This window comes from Nesoenas mayeri (genome assembly GCF_963082525.1).
Source record: "Nesoenas mayeri genome assembly, chromosome: Z".
Lineage (NCBI taxonomy): Eukaryota > Metazoa > Chordata > Aves > Columbiformes > Columbidae > Nesoenas > Nesoenas mayeri.
The window spans coordinates 74944579-74961997 of NC_137542.1; the positions used below are offsets into that span (position 1 = coordinate 74944579).

Consider the following 17419-nt stretch of genomic DNA (forward strand, 5'->3'; position numbering starts at 1 on the left):
CAAGGCAGCACAAGATCCCCATTTCATTGCTCAGTCTTTACTTATCACTGGGCTACAACACATTGGGGCCAAGCTGACAGCAGCAAATAGAACCTACAGTACTGGGTGACGGGATGCAAGGATGGCTCATGGTTTCGAATTTGTAGCTCTGTTGTTGGGAAACAGTGAGTCTGATCCCATCTCCACTGGTTTTAATTAATAGGGTAGCTGAATCATGCCGCTGTCTGACAGCATGAGAAATCATCACCTTAGGAAGTCCTGATGTTGGTGGCACACGCATTTCTTACCTATCACTTGTCTCAGAGGGGCACTATGGAGGGATTGGTTTGTATTCAAGTGATGCTGTGTGTACTTATTTATGCACAGTTTTGCAAACCATTCTTTTCTGTCAGGTCATCTCCTGTAATTTCTCTAGCTGACATCTGACTTGCTGTGTGTGTCTCCTGTTTCCATATGGAATGAACGGAAAGAGCTTGGGGCTCCCTGAGCTGCTGCAATGGCCTGGCCCAGACTGGCAGCAGAGGGGAGATATGAGCAGGAGCAAGCTGGGTGAAGAACACACCATGGGCACATCTGGTCTGTGTCTTGGGATGACACTTGGTGTCTCTTGGTGCTGTTGTTCCTGGACAAAAAATAGAGAAAAAAGGAGTTTTCAAGAAGATGAGGTGTTCAAAAAACTACGTAAAATGATCAATTGTCCTACGCTGGCGCAGACCCTTGGCAGAGAAACATCTCTGATAGCCTAATTCAAGTCTTATCCTTCACCTCTGAGTAGCCCCCTGTTTAAGAGCCAAAAGTTTTGCCGTGATGCCTGTAAATACTCCAGGAATGTAGAAATTAACGTGCTGGACTGGGCCAAGGGCCCATCCAAGCAAGGACCATGAAGGAGGTGCAAACCAGTGCCAGATGTTTCGTAAAAAGCCTCTGCTACAGATATCTTTCACACCTCATTTCTCCCTCGTTCCCATCAGTTTCCTGGCTGGTCTCATGGCAGTCTATGCTGTGTTTCCCACAGCCGATCTCTCCCTGCATGCAGCTCACGAGGATGGGCTGTTGAAGGGTCTCAGCAAAGACGCTTGGTCTTAATCCCGGCTCTCATTCGCACCCTGCAGTCAGCGAGAGACAGATTCTTAGAGCAGAGATTATTTCCTTGCCTATGAGACATTTTCAGACAGGCAAAGAAGTACTTTGAATTGCATGGAGAGTCAGCAAGTTTTGATAGCTTTGGTAAGCTCATAACACATGAAAATGTATTTTAGAAAAAAAAAAGATTTTATTTTTCCCTTTTCTAAAATGCTGAGGCTTTTTCATAGAATCACAGAACGGTTTGTGTTGGGAGGGACCTTCAAAACTCATCCAGTGCCCCCCCTGCCGTGAGCAGGGACATCTTCACCAGCTCAGGTTGCTCAGAGCCCCGTCCAGCCTGGCCTGGGATGTCTCCAGGGATGGTTCATCCACCACCTCTCTGGCCAACCTGGGACAGGCTCTCACCATCATCAGCATAAAAACATTTCTTCCTTACATCTGATCTGAATCTCCCCTCCTTTAGTTTACAACCATTGCCCTTGTCCTATCACTACCAGCCCTGTTAACATTTTTGTTCCCTTTTGCTTTAAGACAGGCAAACCAAAGCACGCCAAAGCAGTTTTCATCAGCATACACTTCAGTTTGTAGCCAAAAAGTCACTTTGAACCCAAACCGATGCTTTGGTTCCAATGTTTTTTTGGAGCAGAAAAGCTATTAGTCAAAATCAACATTTTTCCATGTAATCAACATTAACTGACCTATTCTCTCTTTTTTTAACCCTTTTGGCAGAGGAGAGAAATAACCGTTCGCTCAGTTCTCACCCTGGATGGGCAACCACCGTGCTGGGGTGTCTCGGCCGCTGCTGTCCCCCGTGACGGCCATGCTCTTCTCTTCCAGGTGCTCCTTTTCAAAGGTCTCAGCATCCCCATGCTACCTCCTGCCGGCATTTCCACCTGGGTCCCCAGCCTCAGCTCTCCACCGACTTCACCCTGCCCCACGCGGTGCAGCCCCAGCCGGGGCTGACCCCACACATGGCCCCCACGCACCAGCACAGCGGTCCCCTGCACCAGCCCCTGGCACCGGTGCCAGCCCTGCCCTTCCAGGACGTGGCCGGACCCTCCTTCCTACCTCAGGCGCTTCACCAGCAATACCTCCTCCAGCAGCAGCTCCTCGAGGCACAGCACCGCCGGCTCATGCCCCATCCCAGGTAAGGCGGGCGGGTCTCACTCTTCCTGGAGGATGCTGAGGAGATATTGGTAGAGGGAGTTAAAATTGACTAACTAACAATTAACTAACTGACACTTAAAGAGCTAAGGAGCTAACGCTTACAGAGCTTACCCTTAACCCACATCACTATTGCCTAGCCTTGCTTAGCTTTGTGTAACTTATTGTACGAGAAACAGGAGTTCGCTGACGCCTTGCAAAGATAATAATCCTTGGGTGCATCCTTGGGTGAACAAGATATCAGAAACTTGGGCACAGGACAGGAGATACATCAGTTTTAACCAGCTCAGCAGTCTGAGTCCCAGTGAACTCATCACACTGGACCAAAGGTGACCGTGTACAGAGAAGAGTCCCCGGGTTCACTATCACTGCGCAGCTGCAACCAGGAGGAACCAAAGGTGCACACTATGGAAATGGTCTCCTGGAACTCATTGTAATAAGAACCGCCTTCTAGGAGACAGGTTATGAATATGAATAGTCGTTCCTAAAACTTTCATGAATATGTAACACTTCACTGCATTTAACCAAGCTCACAGCTACTGGAAATTTACTCATATATTGAGTGAAATTATTCCCCGTGTGTCCAGTGCTGTAAATACATACCTTCTTCACAATCTCAAGGATTTTAATGTCATTTCCATGCCAAAATATCAGCTTCATTTAAGCCACGCTAGTCTTTGCAAAGCCCTGGCAGTAGGTGCTGGTGATGTTGGGTGTTTTTTTCATAAATTCATGTGTGTGCCTCCAAAATTCAGCCACCAGAAGGTGTGTCTTTCCCATAGGGATCCATACCATGCTCATCTAACATGTCTCAACTGTAGGAGAGTCATGATGGTAACACCTTGGTGTTGCAGTGAACCATTCCTGCATGGCAGAGAGAGCAACAGGCTACATGCAGGAGCTACCTCCTTGTAGCTGCTGTTTCAAAACCACATAACAGATGGTATCCCCTTGTCCCATCAGGTTTTGCACATGAAGAGCAAGGTCTAGGTCTAGTTAGGCTTCCCAGATATAAGAGTGAATGGCGCCATTGACCTGCAGCACATTCAGTCATGGAAAGCAGCCTAAATTCAGCCTGGGCTGTTGACTGAAGATATAATTACTGTAGCTCAGCAGAGGTGGAAATGGATGCCTGGCTTTGTCCTGATTGTGTTTCTTGAGAGAGGGGTTTAGATAGCATGTAGGAGAGGAGTGCTTTTTCTGGTAACATATGGAAGCTATTTGTGGGTTGTACCTATGGATCAAGAATCAGAGGATGAGTCTTTGCGATAATGCTTCATTTGGAAAGAATGCTATAGACAGAAACACTTTCTTTACATACACTTTCTGTCTGGAAATTGTGTGTTCTTCTCATCCTTGTTTTGTTTTGCATAAGCTGGATTTTAGGTGGATTTAGTGATTAGTTAATAACTGGGTAGCAAGTATGTGCGAGGCTGAGGCATTGATGATACAAGTGTTTATATCTCTTAGTCATAAGCTGAATTAAAATAAAAACACAGAGTGCAATTCTACGCAGAAGCTGCTTTGGTAAATGCTGTCAGTGTTATATTTGCAAATGGGTTGCGGTGTGGAAAAGGTCAGGAGCCTCTTGCCCAGTCCCACGTCCTATTTCTGAAAGCACAGCTGCATTGGATGAGGGTGTCAGAAAACTCACAGATGTGGAACATGGGGTCCTAGTAATGGGTATTTGGGTTGTGCCTTCAAAAGTTAAGCCTCTGATCTGTGGCTTCATGAAAAAGAAATTATCTAGCAGTTCTCTGCTCTGTTTCCTCGAGAGTTTTCCCTTAGCTTTGCTTTTGGTGGCCCCACTGGTAAGCAGGGACTCAGCAAGGAACAAGGGGTATGAGTCTGTTTGTAGTGCAAACCTTGCTTGTGCATCCACCTTGTGTGTCTCCAAATGCGGACAGTGATCAAGCAGCACACACTCATCCCCTGAGTAGTTCAAATGGGCAAAGTGACAAGAAAAGACTCAAATCCTTAGAAAAACCTTCCTGTATATTCCACCACTTGCCCTTCCCTGCCTGCAAAGGCAGCAGAGCTTGGGCAGGAGCTGGATCCCAGCCTGGCTTGTCCATCATCCAGAGAAATGTTGGCAAAGGCCAGGGAGAGTAAATTCTACTTTCAGTTACTCCTCAGTAATCTTGTTATGAATGAGGTTCCCCAGAAGTTTATGGACTGCATGGGGAGACGAGACAACCTGCAGCTTCTTTATGATGATGGATAACGGCTGCAGCAGGGACATGTTTCATCTTGCATGCTATTCATGGGGCTGACGGTGGAGAAAAAGAAAACAGTGCAAATGGCAGGAAACAGCTAGGGAAGAAGTTGTTTGCTTTCCTCTTCTTCTCTCCATGTTGCCACCGAATCGCATCTCCTGTATGCGGATGCCACAGGGGGAGAGCGGAGGTCTGTGTTATGTCCGTGGTGACCACAAGTAAATGACGTAACTCCAAACTCCTCACCATCCCCAGCACTTGCCTGGACTCTTTTCTCTTGGACATATGTTCACAAGCCCAACTCTTCGGGGTCTCTACTGGTTTGCGGACACGGTCTGGGAGCAGGAGCCGTATGTAACAGTGCCTGTTGGGTTTCTAACTCCCTTGCTGGTCTCGTCCCCGCAGGCGGGCTCAAGAGCGCATGTCCATTCAGCCTCACCGTCTACACCCCAGCTTTGACTTCAGCCACCAACTGCAAACTCCACAACCCATGGCACCCCAGCCCAGGTATTTAGCCGAAGGCACGGACTGGTAAGTCTTCCACATTTCCCTTGAATAGGGTGTTTAAAAAGTCCCGGAGAGGCTGCGAGGGTTGATTAATGTCATCATGGATCAATGCTTTTGTGATAGCTAAGGGTTCAACTCAACAGATAGAATGTGGGGAGTGTGCAATGAGAAAGGGCCATGAGTGCATGATAAAGCCTTTAAGCAGGTATATGATAACTCTGAGTAATCAATATTACCCATAATTCTCCAACCAGAGATGCAGAGTGCAGTCCATCATTAGTCTTCCTCCACAGCCAGGGTTTTTGTTCCCTGTAGACCAACATCTCTGCCTGAGCTAGGTCTTCTGCTGTCCACCAGGCTCTCAAAAAACAGTGACCATAGCTTTTTCCTTGGTCTAAATCAGGGAGCACAGTGATGCCCTGCCCCACAGAGTGGTATTAATAAATTAATACCTGTTAATCGTCTTCCCACTGTAGTGTTTGATACTCTGGAAAAACAGAGCAAAGAATGGATCATTTCATTTTCAGAGCAGGTTTTGAGCTCTTGCGCAATTCATAAGGTACTGGGCCCTACTTGGAAGAATAAAAAAAGTAAAAACATGCTTCTGAGTAGCTGTTTGTTAGCTAAGCAAAGTCCATTCTGTGCACTGAATGGAAAAAATAGCATGTGAACATGTAATTAGAGACAATCGCAATGTATATGCACAAGGGGACCGAAATAAAATGTCACAGGAAATCTTAATTATGGCATTCCTTAACATCTGAGCACTTCACTTTGCAAATGGAGAGTCCTTTTAATGTAGGGGTTTCTTTCCCTCCTCTGGGGTAATAATATACAACCTAAAATGTGGCCAGATCCTTCTGCTGTTTTCTTATCAGGTGTTCCCATTACTGGCACCACTGTGAGCCAAATTTGGCCAGGATGACATTGTTCAGATCAGTTTGCAAAGTGGTTCACTTACCATCTGGGTAGAGCCATTCTTTCTGCCTCTCTTTAGGCACAGAGTGCTTAATTATAATCATTAGAAGGATCTGATAAAGCATCGCTTTTTATTCCCCTCCTCCTACCTCCTTTTCCCTCTATGTTGCTCCATAGCCTTACAAAACCTAAGGAGTGGGGATGACAGAAATCATATACTGTGTGTATATATTTGGGTGACTCACCTTCCCTTGGGGCACATGTAGTTTTGCCCAGTGACACATATAAAAACTTCCCTGTAATGTTTTACCACCGCACGAGCAGCAGCGACTCTCAATCGGAGTCAGGAGGTGGTAGGCATCACTGTAGAAAACTGGGATGGAAGGAAGATCTGGATGTGATCGGTCCTCTCAGACAGCCCAGCTGTGGTTAAAACCTTCTGGTGAAATAGAAAGAAACTCTCATTTGCTTCCTTAAGTAATCTTCGGCACCCGCATTTAGTGACAACTACCCAACTTGTCACCTGGCTCCTTATCTATTAGTTTTTGGTTGTTAGCAGTCCATGTCCTATAAGCATAATAGCCTGTGGACCTCATATCTGGTCATCAGGATGCTGTACAGTTGTCCATGAACCACAGGCTAGAAGTTAATGGTTAGTTTTGTTTTTCTTTGTCTAACGTGCTCTACTTATTCACCCACAAACACTGTTCCAAGCAGTTTTCTGCTCTGAGCTCTCCTGTAGACCCACAGCAGCATCACTTCAGGAGCCTCAGCATCTGATTTTAAGGATTTAGATGCACAAGCAGTTCAGCAGTGCTGTTACTGCAATTTCTTGTGCAAATTAACAATGATTGTTCATCTTTGAGAGCTCTCTTCAGGCCTCGATCCACTGTGTGGATTATCACATCTGTTTTGTAGACAGGAAATATGGGAAAGCAGAGATGAAGTGGTCAAGGTCATGTATCAGGCCATCTTCACAGGGCTGGGAATGGCCCCAAAGCCTCTTGTTTTCCACTTGAATCTTCCATCCACCTGGGAACAGTCTTCAGCGATTGGACAAATCCCCAACATTGTGACACAGGAACTGGAAACGCTCAGTCCTGTGGATTCTCACCCTGGTTGTGTTCTTGCCAGTTGCTTGCTGTGTTTTATCCTCTGCCAGTTTTGTCTGTCTAGGACGTGGCTAGCACAGGGCCAACAAAGATAGTCCCTTTCTTTGCTTCAGCTTTCTGTGGAGAGACTTAGTGGGGAGAATTGAAGTATTTGAACTGCTGTCTGGTACATAGGCTGTTCTGGGTGAAGATTTCTGCATTTACTGTCCCCTCACATCCGCTAGCTACTGTTGGGTGAAAGCAGTTTCACAGCTGCTGGAGGACACGTCTGGGTTGCTCCTAACAAGCCGTGACTCTCGCTGTCCTCTGTGCAGGGGAAGAGAAGTTCAAGGATGAAATGAGAAGCCACCCCTGTGCTCTAATTAGCTTAACTTTGGCAAATGTGCGGACAATAGTCATTAGACAGCCGGCTTTTGTGATTATGATAAAGTGAACGACGTTCCAAGCACTTGTTTGCAGAAAGGCTCTTTGGCTGGAGATGCGAGAGATCAGCTAACTGGGTTATAGATGGAGATGCTGTGTTAGGTTTCCTCCCATCCCCTCCACATGGCATGGGGATGGGGTTTGCAGTTTATTTCTGCACCCTTGAATTGGACAGAGCTGTGGTGTTGGCTGGGATCTTGCTCATGTCAAGTCCTGAGATCAGGCTGGGTTGTTTTCCTGGAGGCATGAAGTATCCAAACTCGCCAAGCCGAGCCTCAGTCTTGGTGAAGATCTTGCTTTACTTGCCCAGGCCAGGCTACCTGTAGGCAAGCGGGACCATTGGGAATGTCCTGCTTCATTGGCATTAGCCTGCTGGTCAAGCACCACCATTTCCTACAGCAGTCTTATCCAGAAATCTATTAAAACCTTTATATTTTCTGCACATTAAACAGTTCTAGGGTTCCTTGAAGCTGGATTTGGGTGAGGTGCAGTCTCCCTAGGTCCGACTCTGACCTGGCCTGGGACACCTCTAAGGAGAGCACAGGCACACCAAAACCCCCTGGACAGTGCATAGCTGCTTCCAAAAAAACTACCCAGAATGGCTCTTTGGTGTGTGCCTGAGGCTTTTGGCTGTATTCCTGCAAAATATTCAAGGCCAAATGTAATTGTGCTCAGTGAAGGCAGCACAGGGAGCACCTGGTCTGACTGGGTTGAGTTACTGAGCCTGGGGATCGATCGGAGCCACCAAAATGCTCTTGCTCTGAAATTAGTGCTGTGCAGATCCTGATCCGAGGTAACACAAATGCTAACTGGCACAAAAACAACCCTTAATTCTCTCCAGCTGAGAGAGAAGGGGTGTTCATCCTGGAGAAGAAAAGCTCCGGGGAGACCTTATTGCATCTTTCTGTACCTAAAAGGGGCCTGTGAGAAAGATGGGGACAGACTTTTGAGCAGGGCCTGTTGCCATAGGACAAGGGGTGATGGTTTTAAACTAAAGGAGAGAGATTCAGGCTGGACATGAGGAAGAAATTGTTGTCCCTGAGGGTGGTGAGAGCCTGTCCCAGGTTGGGCAGAGAGGTGGTGGATGAAGCATCCCTGGGGACATCCCAGGCCAGGCTGGACGGGGCTCTGAGCAACCTGAGCTGGTGAAGATGTCCCTGCTCATGGCAGGGGTGGCACTGGGGGAGCTGGGAAGGTCGCTTCCAGCGCAAATGATTCTATGATTCTCTAAACCCCATTAGTGGAGATGATACTACAACAGCACATAGGGAGCCTGTGCAGTCTAAGCTGTATCTCCATCCTCGTGCCCACAGGGACCTCAGTGTTGATGCAGGACTGACTCACGCCCAGTTCCAGGTCCGGCCGGTCCCTCAGCCCTATCAGCATTATTTAGCTACACCTCGGATGCACCATTTCCCCAGAAGCACATCCTCGACACAGATGGTAAGTGAAAGCACTTTTACTGAGAAATGTTTTATGCATTGTCTGCCAGAAGGCAGTCAAAATAAAGGCTGCTATCATTCTATCACCTGTCTTCTGTGAATCCCACTTACCTCCGGCCGTGGGAGGGGGTGTCTGAAAAGATAATATTGCATCGTTGCACTCGGGATTAGAGAAAGGAAAGAAAAGCTCGGCTGCTATGGAAAGATTCAGTCCATCAAGTGCAGCATCACGCTCACAAGCTGATCTGCAAAATCTGGGCAGGAGGTGAGAGACTCAGCAATTATTACTAATAATATTATTAATATCGGAACGAATTATGGTCTCCCAATGCTCCCTGCCTTGGCAGTAGATTACTCCCTTCCCCAGGCTCAGCCCCAGGACCATCACTCCTTGCTTCATTGCTCTCTATGTCGATAAAGGTTTTGCATGGCCTGTTTGATGAGAAGATGGGGTAATTTGCTGGCCCTTCCCCTAGCAGGGTGCTGTGATTGGAGCTGAGCCACGCTGAGCACTGCTAATCCTTAAACCATCCTCAGAAATCCCACGAGAGTGTTTTTTCCTCATGCCCATGGTCAGACCCTGACACCTGCATTCTACAGCAAGGCTTAAAAAAATCAAAGCTTGGATGCAGAGAAATCCAGCCATTTGAAAATAAATGAAACAAAATCTCTAAGCTGATCTGTGTTGAGAGTTTGGAACTGCAGTGCTACGAATGCAACAGGAATTATTGTAACAGATAGTTTACTCAAAAGAAATGAATGTTCTTAGTTATCATTTATAGGAGATCTATTTAATAAAACCTCATTTTTTGGTTAATAAAAGGCTTCTGTTGGGGAAGATGTTGATCTGCTCTTTCATTTTGAAATTTTAAAGCACTAAATTTAAATCTGGGTACAGAAGGGATTTCTATGTGCAAGCACGCATGGCTTTATTTTTCTCCCTTACTTCTCACAGGTTGTTCACGAAATCAGAAGTTACCCTTATCCTCAGCTTCAGCTACTGGCTCTTCAGGGACTGAACTCAAGCAGACACACATCTGCTGTGCGGGAGAGCTATGAAGTATGTGTCTTGAAGATTTTTATTAAATTTTTAAGTGCTAGAAATCTGTGCAAGCTCTGACATAAGCTTGTAAGGCTTGTGGCATGACATTTGCACTGAGTCTTGCAGCAATTTCAGTAATAACTGCGAGGCGAAGGGATTGAGTGGGTTTGGTAAAAGATGGTTTACTCCAGGGTGCCTGGGTCTGGGTTGGGTTCATTCTGGCTCAGTTCATGTCTGTGAACAAAGTGTTCCAGTTCTGCAGCGTTTGATTTCCCAGTCTGTCAAACAGAGCTCAAATTCCACCTTTATTTCAAAAATATTTGATATCCAGCTCTTTGCCTTGATCCCTTAGTTACTAGCCCAAGACTCAGTGCTCAGATTCATCATTAAAGCATAGCTGATTTGGGTTTGATGGACATTTCCATCAAAGGAAAGGCAGGAGGAAGCCTTGGTCTCCATCAGTTGGGGTGGTGTGGTAGGACCTCATGCCCTCGCAGCAATGCTGATGGTGCTGTGCTGATGTTCCTGCACTGCAGGAGCTGCTGCAGCTGGAGGACAGGCTGGGCAATGTGAGCCGGGGAGCCGTCCAGAACACCATCGAGAGGTTCACCTTCCCCCACAAGTACAAGAAGGTGAGTGCCCCGAAACCACGGCACGGCTTACAGCCCTTCTCTGTTGGCCTGGGGTTGTGGGTACGGAGCAGGACAGAAGGAATAACTTTGGTGGGTCTCAATCCTCAGGGCTGGCAAACCAGCATCATCAATCACAATATTCCCTGAAAGAGAGAAGGAATGTAAAATCCAGCGTTGGTGCTTTAATGCCTTGCGGGGCTCTTGGTCTGAAGTGGCGGTGTAGCTCAGCTGGCTGTTTCTCACTTCTAGGCTAGGAAGCTGCGGGCCAAATTTTCAAAAGGGTCTCAACCTTCTCCCACCCAGCGGGTGCGATTTCCCCCCTGCCCGCACCTGGTAAGGATGTGCGCACACCAGGGGGCTTTGTGCATGCAAACCCACCCCGTTCTGCATGCCAGCGGCGCAGCCCCTGTGTCCCACCATGAGGGTCCTGGCTCTGTAGCGTAGGGGACGTTGTCCTCCCCTCGCTTTGCAAGTAGCAGAAAATGGGGAAAAAAATTGCTAGTTTGCGTAGTAATTTCACATGTTGGTAATTTCTGGCTGGGCATTAATAAGTAAGGGATGTTGAATTGCCCAGGTTGGAAGTGAGTCAACTCCTGCTGCGCTTATCTCTGACCCCATCTCCAGTGGATCCAGAAAAATGATAGTAACAGGAATGGATGTGTGAAGGGAAGAGAAAATGGGAGAGCTGACAGGCTAAGCACTGCCCCACAGTGCAATGTGGGGCTGGGCTGGTGGCCAAGCTGGCATGGGGCACAGTGGTTGCCCTTCCTGGCAGTGATAGCCCCACATGTTTGGGGGTCTCCATGAGAAGCTTCCAGCAAAGCAGACCCTGAAGGCCATCCCCACTCCAAGGAGGATGATGGAGGTGGCGAGGAGCTGTGTTAGGGCAGCAGAGGACAGGCTGCTTCTTGAGGCACTGCCACCAGCCAGAGGGGATGTGCTGACCAGCAGCATGGTGGTGGCATTCTCTCCTCAATGGCTTTTTTGGCTGGGCTGACTTCCTCAAGCTGAAGGATCTGGCTGATGGATGAAGCTCTTATTTGCCTTTGTGCAACTACCCAAGCTGGGGAGAGCATCAGAAAGTCAAGTCCTAACCAAATTATGTCTTTAACCTGGCTGCAGAGAAGACCACAGGAGGGCAAAGCTGAGCAAGAGGATGGAGAGGAGTCGGACACTGATGAGAAGTGCACAATCTGTCTGTCCATGCTTGAAGATGGAGAAGACGTCAGGTAGGATTCTTCCATCTGCTCCTTTGCCTCTTTATGCCACCTGAATTGTGTTTATTTGGACAAATGCTGCCATGTACTGGTGGGGTCATCCCTGCCCTTTCCTGACAAACTCACTTGGGTTGTCATAGAGCTTGAGAAACCAAATGCATTTAGATGGATGTTGGTATGGGCTGTAGGAAGGAAGAGCTCTGCAGCAGCAGGAGTGCCAAGCTTTTATAGTACCTCCTGGGTTTGGATCACCTGCTTCTAAGCAGTGCCATGGGGTGGCAATGGGCCAGGTGGCAGGTGGCAGAGTGGGTTGGGTCCCAGGTCTCAGACAACCACCTGGAGCTTGGTGACACCCATGTCTGGGCTTGACAGATGACCGGAGTACTACAAAAGGGAGTGTGGGTGTCAGGTCCAGGGGAGTTTGGCTTGTGGCTGGGATGGAGCTGGTTTATTGTAGAATAAATGAGTTTACTCAGCCCTCACGGTCACAAGGAACCATCCTGAGCCAATAATAAAACTCTAGTTATCTGTCCACAGGCTCTTGGTTGGGTCAAATCTCTGCTTGTGGCAGAGGATGGGGACAGGTGATTGCGAGGGGCTGAAGCAGCTGCTCTAGCTGGTCCTGCTCCTCACCCTTTAATTGCCTTAAGCCATCAAGAATTACTGATCCTCTTACTCTGTGTCCTTGTGGTTTGAGGTCCATCCAGCTCATGAGGGTCAGCAACGAGATGACAAAGGTGATGTAGTTGAAAAGCAGCCACATTTCTCAGGGCACACCAGATACCCATGTAGGAGCAGTGGAGACTCATCTGACTGCTAAAAAATCACAATGATGAAGAAGCCAGAGGCTTTGGAGCATAACCCAATACTCCTGAAAGGTTAAAAACCAGCAACCAGGAAAATTAATAAATTGGAAAAACTCAGCTCAAGAGGGTGTGGGGTTTTCTAAAAGACTTTTAGCCAAGAAGGACCAACTCTGACCTGCCATCGGTGGAGGAGGCTGAAGGACCTGAGCAGCACTGGTGTCACTGCATTGGTGCTTCCCCATGTTTGAAGCAGCCCTGACTGCTGCATTCTAGCCTCTCCTGGTCCCCTGGACCTCCTCCATCCCAACAACGTGGTGTCTCTCTCTCTCTGCAGGCGGTTGCCCTGTATGCATCTCTTCCACCAAGTGTGCGTGGACCAGTGGCTGGCCACCAGCAAGAAGTGCCCGATCTGCAGGGTGGACATTGAAACACAGCTCGGCTCGGACAGCTGAAAGGACTGGCTGGACACACCATTTTCCTTACACCAGGTCGTATGGCCATAAACCCTTGCAGCAAAATTTTTGCCTTCTGAGCCATTTGATTGAGAGGAAAAGTCTGCAGGCATGTTAGTGAGGAGGAGGAGGAGGAGGAGGTGATGGTACCATATCTAGCGGTAGGAGACATTGCACATACGCAGGAGACAGGCCCAGTGGAAGGGAGCTGGTATTTCCGGGGCTCAGAGACCCCGTGCTGCAGAAGATTTTAGTGTTGAACATGAAGGGAACTAGTTGTGGTAGTGTGGCCTGTCAATCCTGCATCTCATGGGGATTGTATATATATACCTCTTGAATACGTAGAAACATGTTAGGGGTCCTTTAGCTATTTCTATGGATGGCAGCTGGAGCATGTTAGCTTAAGAAATGTTGTGTTTGATGCCCTACTCATCTTGTGGTGGACATGTTGCTGTTACCTAATTTGCACCAAATATTTTTTCATAGATTCCTTATTTTGGTGCCTGATCAATACATTGCAGATGGGGAATAAAGAGGTCAAGCTTTCCCACCTTTTGAGGGGGAAAGGGGCGAAAAAGCAAAATCCTGTTTACAGTCAGAAGGGTTGCGCTCTTTGCCTCAGCCGCGTGTGCTTCCTTTCCTTGTGTTTACAGTGTGTTGCAAATTTAGAGAAGCTCAAAAAATAATAAAAATTGGGAATGAAATGAATGAAGCAATAGGGACAAGCTTCGTTCCTGCTTATCTGCTGGTGCTGGACGCTTTCTGTAGGGGCGCAATGTCGGTGTAGACGCTGTTTCTTTGCTTTCCATATCTTAATGAAGTGGCTTGGCACATCGCAATCCAAGGAAGGGCTGTCTTCGTGATTGCCGTTGTCTCTGACGTTTTCTCCTGTGATCTGTGAGGCTGGTTGGCTTCAGAATCTACTGCCAGCACTGGTCCAAGACAATGGTTACTGGAGCCGGTGCCTGTAGCTGTGGTTTGGGGTATAATAACACCAGAGAGGTGCTGAGAGATGCACGCTGCCAACTCCTCTCCTGTGCAAATACATCTCTGATAACGAGATGGGAGAAAACTCGGTGCTCACGAGGCACTGCTGAGGCTGTGGGTATATTGGCACAGGGGAGAGAAGGCAGATTGGAAAGGGGGTTTGCTGCTTTCTGGAAGGGCTGGGTTGTAGCCCTGCTGCGAAGCACTTTCACCTGCACCTGCGTGCGTTTGTTTAATAATGAAACCTAATTGCATTAATACTCAAAAGACAATTAGGAGCTGGTCCCCAAAGAAGTGAGCTGTTGCGATCTAAGCTTCCCCTGAAATAAAGATCTCAGCACACCAACCGTAGTGACCAAGCTGAAAACCCTCTGGACAACCGGCATTCACAACTAAAACCTTTTTATTTTTTTTTTTTTAATACTTTTTGTTTGTTTAGTTATTTGTGTAGTAGGGGAGCAAAATAAAGATGTGGAGGAGCAAGGGGAATTAGTCAGGAACATTATATATTGAAAAAGCTGATGTGGCGGGGATGATGTCCCGGTCCCCCGGGCAGCTGTTTTGCTGGAGCCAAGCGATGCTCTCCAAGCAGAAACAACCCTGTGTCACCAACTGAGAGATCGCGGGATTCCCCTGAGCGGGAATTGGAAAACATCAACCTCAAAGACACCCCAGAGAACTTTTTTTCCCAACGGGAAAGGGGAAGGAAAGAGGTGAGCCCTGTGGGGCACAAGGATGCAGGAGTCTTTCTCCTGCTGTGCCCATGCAGGTAGGAGGGATTGGAGGGGGACATATTCTGGGTTATAAGGAAGATATAAGGAAGGAATGCTTTACACTGAGGGTGGTGAGAGCCTGTCCCAGATTGGCCAGAGAGGTGGTGGCTGAACCATCCCTGGAGACATCCCAGGCCAGGCTGGACGGGGCTCTGAGCAACCTGAGCTGGTGAAGATGTCCCTGCTCGTGGCAGGGCGGACACTGGGGGAGCTGGGAAGGTCCCTCCAACCCAAACTGTTCCTTGATTCTATGATTCTGTGATTAATTCAATACCATATTTGTCACCCAGCACAAGCAATGGTTTCTTGGAGGATGCAACTCTCCCAACCAGGACCAGAGGGCTGCAGACTCCTTGGGTCGAGGTGTGGTCCATTGATACCTATGGGACTTGCTCCAGCAGCAGCAGATTGAAGCAGCATTTTAAATTAATACTAATATTATCGATAACATGGGCAAGCAAAGCAAAGCTTTGCTGGTAAAATACACTGTAAGCTGGTCTGGTCTGTCCAGGCGTAAGCTGGGGGTGAAGCAGGGGGAGGAATGGGGTGGTTGGGACCCTGGCCAGGCGGCGAGGGAAGGAGAAGCGCTTCCGAACTGCGTGTTTTCTTAAAGCCTATACAAAAGTATTACTATTTGCCTAATGAACAAGCACAGTTTAAAAAAAAAAAAAAGAAAAAAAAGAAAAAAAAAAAGAAGAAAAAATATAAACCTTTGGTGAATAAAGCACCAAACTCCCGTGGTCTCGTGTGAGTGACTGATCCCCAGGTGCGTGCGAATCTATAACGTCTGGAGTTGCATCGGTGTGTCAGATTCCTTTGCATTTAAATAATCTGTACGAGCAGGTTACGATAATAGGGTGAGCTTAAAAACAAACCGAAACAAACAACAACAACAAGATCTCTAGGAACAAAACATTGATAGTTTACAGGGTTTTGTGAGTTTAAATGCCTTATATTTAACAATCATAATTTATGACTAACTTGTAGATATTGTGGGTTCTTATTTAATTATTTTTATAGTTGTTTTTTGCATTTTTAATTATAATTTATTTATTTAGAAATTAATACTAATTTTTTTTATTACTCCTATTACCTCATTTTTGCATTGTTTCTGGGAATGGAATGCTTTGCATGCATCGGTACTTTAAAAAAAATTGGGGGTAATGCTTATCTTGTCAAAAAAAAAAAAAGAAAAAAATCAGGGTGTGTGATTACAAACTGTATTACTGTGGTGCTGTTACCTTGGATACATTCCATAAAAATGCAAACCTTTGATTCTGTATGCTGTGACATAGTGGAAAACTGCAATATAGTGACTGTGTTTAGCACATATATATGAATATTATTTGCACTCATAATCAAACTCTGGTGATCCTTTCACTTTTGCCCTCGCGCATTGAAGGCGATTGACGGCGGTCTGCAAAACCAAAACGATTCGGTCTGTTCCTGCTGCCGCCCTGTCCCCGGCGCTGAAGGTGATGCTACTGCTCTTGCTGCACATGTTACCCTGCAATAACACCCAGTGGGCCCCCGCTACAAGGCTGTGCTTGGGGCCATGCATGCATTTAGTGCAAGACTTTGCAAACTGCTTCAAAACCCGAGGGAGGAAGCCCGGACATGGTGTCTCTGTTCAGTTCTTGGTGTCTGTCGGTGCTGGGTCTGGTTCTTCATCCTCTGTGCCTGCACCCAGCTGGGTGCTGCAGGGAGGATGAAGGAAACAGTTGATGGAGCCTGAGCTTGGAGGTGACAAAACTAAGGGGGTCATTGCAGTTTATAAGGGTTGATCCCTGCTCTAGCTGAGAGAGGATGGAGGTGGGAGAGATTCAGGATCCATCTGTAATGCCTGGCCATGAGCGTTTGCTAAAACCCAACTGTAAAACACACATGGAGCAGATCCACTCTTCCTGAAAACCTTCTAGTTGGTTTCATCACCGTTTGTTGATGAGGAAATCTTGACTTGAAGTTTTTAATTCACTGTAGAGCTGGGACCTACACCAGAGCCCTCCTGTCCAAAGGAGGGGACCAGCCCTGAGCTGAGATCCCACTCCCGCAGCAGAGGCCAAGCATCTGCATCTGCATCCCCATCCGCATCCCCATCCCCATCCGCATCCCCATTCCCATCCCCATCCCCATCCCCATTCCCGTCCCCATCCCCATCCCATCTGCATCTGCATCTGCATCCCCATCCCCAGTAAGGAGAACTCCTTCACAAGTTGAGTATTCTTATCTTTGCCCCCATTATTTCACTTGATCAGCTTTCTCTGCACAAATGTAGAAATCGGTTCTCAGATGAATACAGCAATCATCCAGCAAAACAGGTTTCAGAGTAAGCCACCAACAGAGCTAAAGAATAATAGAAGCATCCTTTCAAATTAAAAGTGGTCTGTTTGTCCCCATCTCCATCCCTGTCCCCATCCCATCCCATCCTCATTCCCATACCATCCTCATTCCCATTCCATCCTCATTCCCATCCCATCCCATCCCATCCTCATTCCCATTCCATCCTCATTCCCATACCATCCTCATTCCCATTCCATCCTCATTCCCATTCCATCCCATCCCATCCCATCCTCATTCCCATTCCATCCTCATTCCCATCCCATCCCATCCCATCCCATCCCATCCCATCCCATCCCATCCCA

General features: G+C 47.4%; 1 protein-coding gene across 1 annotated transcript in view; it reads left to right on the forward strand.

The window, feature by feature from the left end:
* Window positions 1-13017, forward strand: part of ARK2C (arkadia (RNF111) C-terminal like ring finger ubiquitin ligase 2C) — a gene marked incomplete at both ends in the record, with an annotated part of 47898 nt that extends 34881 nt beyond the window's left edge. The window contains 7 exons of the mRNA XM_080363030.1: window positions 1924-2233; window positions 4872-4997; window positions 8740-8869; window positions 9824-9928; window positions 10447-10542; window positions 11665-11771; window positions 12900-13017. Of these exons, the coding sequence (XP_080219156.1) occupies window positions 1924-2233; window positions 4872-4997; window positions 8740-8869; window positions 9824-9928; window positions 10447-10542; window positions 11665-11771; window positions 12900-13017 (992 nt within the window). The remainder of the gene's footprint in view (window positions 1-1923; window positions 2234-4871; window positions 4998-8739; window positions 8870-9823; window positions 9929-10446; window positions 10543-11664; window positions 11772-12899) is intronic.
* Between the last annotated feature and the right edge of the window lie 4402 nt (window positions 13018-17419).